We start from the raw sequence: 3,140 nt of genomic DNA, 5'->3' as shown, positions 1-3,140 counted from the left end.
GTCGGGATTACTTCCTCTGAACCGTATACCAAACTGAATGGTGTCTCTCTTGTGCTGTTTTTGTGCGTCATTCTGTGTACCCATAAGACTTTCGGTAATTCGTCTACCTATCCACTGCGCTTCATTCCCAACCTTGCTTTGATGGCGTGCACAATATCTCTATTTGTAACCTTACATTGACCATTAGCCTGAGGGTGCGCGACGGAGGTGAAGCGTTGCTTGATATTTAAATCCTAACACCAGCTACGGAAGGGGTTGCCTTCAAATTGTGTACCATTGTCACTGACAATTTCGTTAGGTACACCGAATCTGTACACGATGCTTTCCCAGAAAAAATCTCTGATCTGCTTACTGGTGATGGTGTGCAGCGGCTTCGCTTCTACCCATTTGGGGAAGAAATCGATGGCGACCACTAGGTATTCAGCGTTTCCTGCACCCTTTGTGAAAGGTCCCACTATGTCTATATCCCATTTGCAGAATGGCCATGGCGACGTGATCTGTATCATAGGGTGTTGTGGCACTCTACTAACTGGCGCGTGTAACTGGCACTCTTGGCAAACTCTTATCCTTTTATCTGTGTCAGCGTACATTCTGGGCCAATAATACCATAATCGTTTAATCCTCTCGGTGATTGTCCTCACCCAGAATGCAACCCGCAAGATCCCTTGTGAATCTCGTCGATAATCATAGCGGCTTCTATAGGTCCTACGCAGCATAGGGAGGTACCTAAATAAGACTTTCGTTATAGAACTTCTCCTTGCAATTCGTAGTTCGACGCTTTTACCCTGTTCTTCATCGCTTCCTTCTCCCCTTCAGGCAAAGACCTAGTTCGCAGGAATTCTATGATGTCTGTCATCCAAGTATCTTCTTCTTCTTCAACGGACAAAATCGTTGTTTCTGGCTCTGTGAATTTCTTGAAGACTTTCTCCACTAATATTTTCTTTTCCAGATGGTTGAAGGTGAGGGCCGCCAGCTTACTGAGCACGTCCGCCTGCTTGTTCAGGCTCCTAGGGATTTGGCTGATCCTTAAGTCAACGAATGTATCGGCTAAAGAGTGAACCAGAGCCAGGTATGATTGCATAGATTTGTCATTGGCGTCAAACGTGCTGTTTATCTGATTGGAGAATAGCTGTGAATCCACATAAGCTTGCAACTTCTTTACTCCTAACTCTCGGGCTATACGCATCCCTGCTAATAGCGCTTCATATTCTGCCTCATTGTTTGTCATTTTAAAGTTAAACCGTAATGCGTATGTATGCTCTTCCTGATGTGGACCGGTGAGGATTAGTCCTGTGCCAGCGCCTTCAAAGCTTACTGCGCCGTCTGTATAGAGCTCCCATATTTCAAGCGGAGGCGCGGGAAGTTTCTCAGTATCGCATATTGCCAGCATGTCAGCGGCCGTTTCAGCCAAATAATCAGCCATCACCTGCCCCTTGATAGCACTTCTAGCGCAGTATGAAATTTCATGCTCGCCTAGCTCTATTTCCCATTTGGTTAACCTACCCGATATCTCGGGTTTATAGAGCAGCTATCGAATAGGTTGATCAGTGAGTACCGTAATCGGATGTGCTTGGAAGTAACTGTGCAAATGTCGAGCAGTAATGACGAGCGCGTATACGAGTTTTTCTATGGGGAGATAATTCAGCTCGCTTCCTGATAGTGCCTTGCTGACGAAGTATATTGGCATTTGAGCATCCCCTCGTTCGTTGACTAAGATGAAACTAACGGCTTCCTTAGACACCCCGAGGTAAAGTATCAAGGTTTCGCCAGCAATTGGCGCTGTTAATGTGGGGAGGTCTTTGAGGAGCGCTTTCATCTCCTGGAATACATTAATGCAATCCTTCAAGGTGTGAAAGAACGGGAGCGATCTTTCAGCGGCCTTAGACAGGAATTGCGTCAATGCGCCTAATTTTCCATTGTGGCTTTGAACTTGCTTTTTTTGTTTTAGGGGAGGGCATCTTTTCAATTGCTTCTATCTTCTTTGGGTTAGTCTTGATTCCACGGGGAGTCACGATGTGCCCTAGAAAATTTCCTTCTTCTTCCCCAAAGCTACACTTGGCAGGTTTGACCTTCATGTTGATGCTCCTGAGTGTGTTAAACGTTTCAAATATATCGGCCAACAACTGTTCCTCAGTGTTACTTTTAATGACGAGGTCGTCAACATACGCCTCAAGGTTGCGCCCAATTTGCTTAGCGAATGCTGTATCGATGGTTCGCTGATAGGTAGCGCCCGTGTTCTTCAGTCCGAAGGGCATCTTGGTGTAGCAGTACATCCCTTGGTCTGTGTGGACCGCGGTCTTCTCTTCATCTTCTTTCACCATTTGTATTTGGTCATATCCTTTGTAGGCATCTAGGAAGCACTTGAACCTAAAGCTAGTGAGTGACTCCACTTTCCAGTCTATCTCTAGCAAAGGATAGTTGTCTTTGGGACAAGCTTTGTTAATATCTTTAAAATTGATACAGAGTCGCTACATTCCATCAGACTTGGCCACCAGCACAGAGTTAGCTACCCATGTCTGGTAGCTCACTTTGCGCAATATGTTGGCTTTAACCAGCTTATCCACTTCTTTGCGCAACCATTCACTTCTTTTGGGTGCCATTGGCCGCTTCTTTTAGGGGTCAAATTGATGCTGGCACGGAGGTAATGCTGCGCGATCTCTCGCGGTACTCCAGTCATATCAGCATCGTGCCAACAGAACACGTCAGAATTGGAGAGGAGGATATTCCTCAGCTTTTCTTTAGTCTCTTGTGTGAGGTTCCCCCGTATATTTACCTTCTGTTCCGGATACTCGGGATTAACTACAACCCACCATTCATTCGCGCCCTTTTCTTCGGGAGTAGCGCTCCCCTTGTCAGTAACGGATGCGCACAAGGCGTCCAGCGGGGTTGACTCGAGGGTGGAAACTCCTTGATCCGTCAGGAATCGAACCATCCCGTGGATTGTGGATGGTATAGGGCCGAATTTCTGAATGGAGGTCCTTCCTAGTATAGCATTGTATCTAGAATACGAGCGCACCACACAGAATTATATGCTCTCAGTGCGCTTTTTTAATTTATCCTTGCTGTCTCTCAGCTCCAACTTCAAATCTAAGATTCCAATAGGCCATGCTGATTCTCCTGAAAATTCGGATAGGGCCGTA

General features: G+C 46.2%; 1 protein-coding gene across 1 annotated transcript; it reads right to left on the bottom strand.

Moving 5' to 3' along the window:
* Positions 1-742: 742 nt before the first annotated feature.
* LOC139900874 (uncharacterized) lies at positions 743-1,816 on the bottom strand. The gene is made up of 3 exons (XM_071883624.1): positions 1,619-1,816; positions 1,297-1,528; positions 743-1,209 (listed from the first exon to the last, which is right to left on the bottom strand). Exons 1-3 carry the CDS (start codon positions 1,814-1,816, stop codon positions 743-745), a joined length of 897 nt encoding a protein of 298 aa, XP_071739725.1.
* Between the last annotated feature and the right edge of the window lie 1,324 nt (positions 1,817-3,140).

The sequence above is a fragment of the Rutidosis leptorrhynchoides genome, chromosome 3 (genome assembly GCF_046630445.1).
Source record: "Rutidosis leptorrhynchoides isolate AG116_Rl617_1_P2 chromosome 3, CSIRO_AGI_Rlap_v1, whole genome shotgun sequence".
Classification (NCBI taxonomy): Eukaryota; Viridiplantae; Streptophyta; class Magnoliopsida; order Asterales; family Asteraceae; genus Rutidosis; species Rutidosis leptorrhynchoides.
The sequence above is the reverse complement of the archived record's forward strand: the minus strand, read 5'-3'. Positions and strand labels throughout refer to the sequence as shown.

Bases quoted from the DNA above. Each gene is read 5' to 3' on its own strand.
- LOC139900874 (XM_071883624.1), bottom strand. From the start codon at position 1,816: ATGAAAGCGCTCCTCAAAGACCTCCCCACATTAACAGCGCCAATTGCT. The intron at 1,529-1,618 runs GTATACGCGCTC...CCTATTCGATAG, and splicing joins ATCTCCCCATAGAAAAACTC to CTGCTCTATAAACCCGAGAT. The intron at 1,210-1,296 runs GCACAGGACTAA...ACAATGAGGCAG, and splicing joins AGTAAGCTTTGAAGGCGCTG to AATATGAAGCGCTATTAGCA.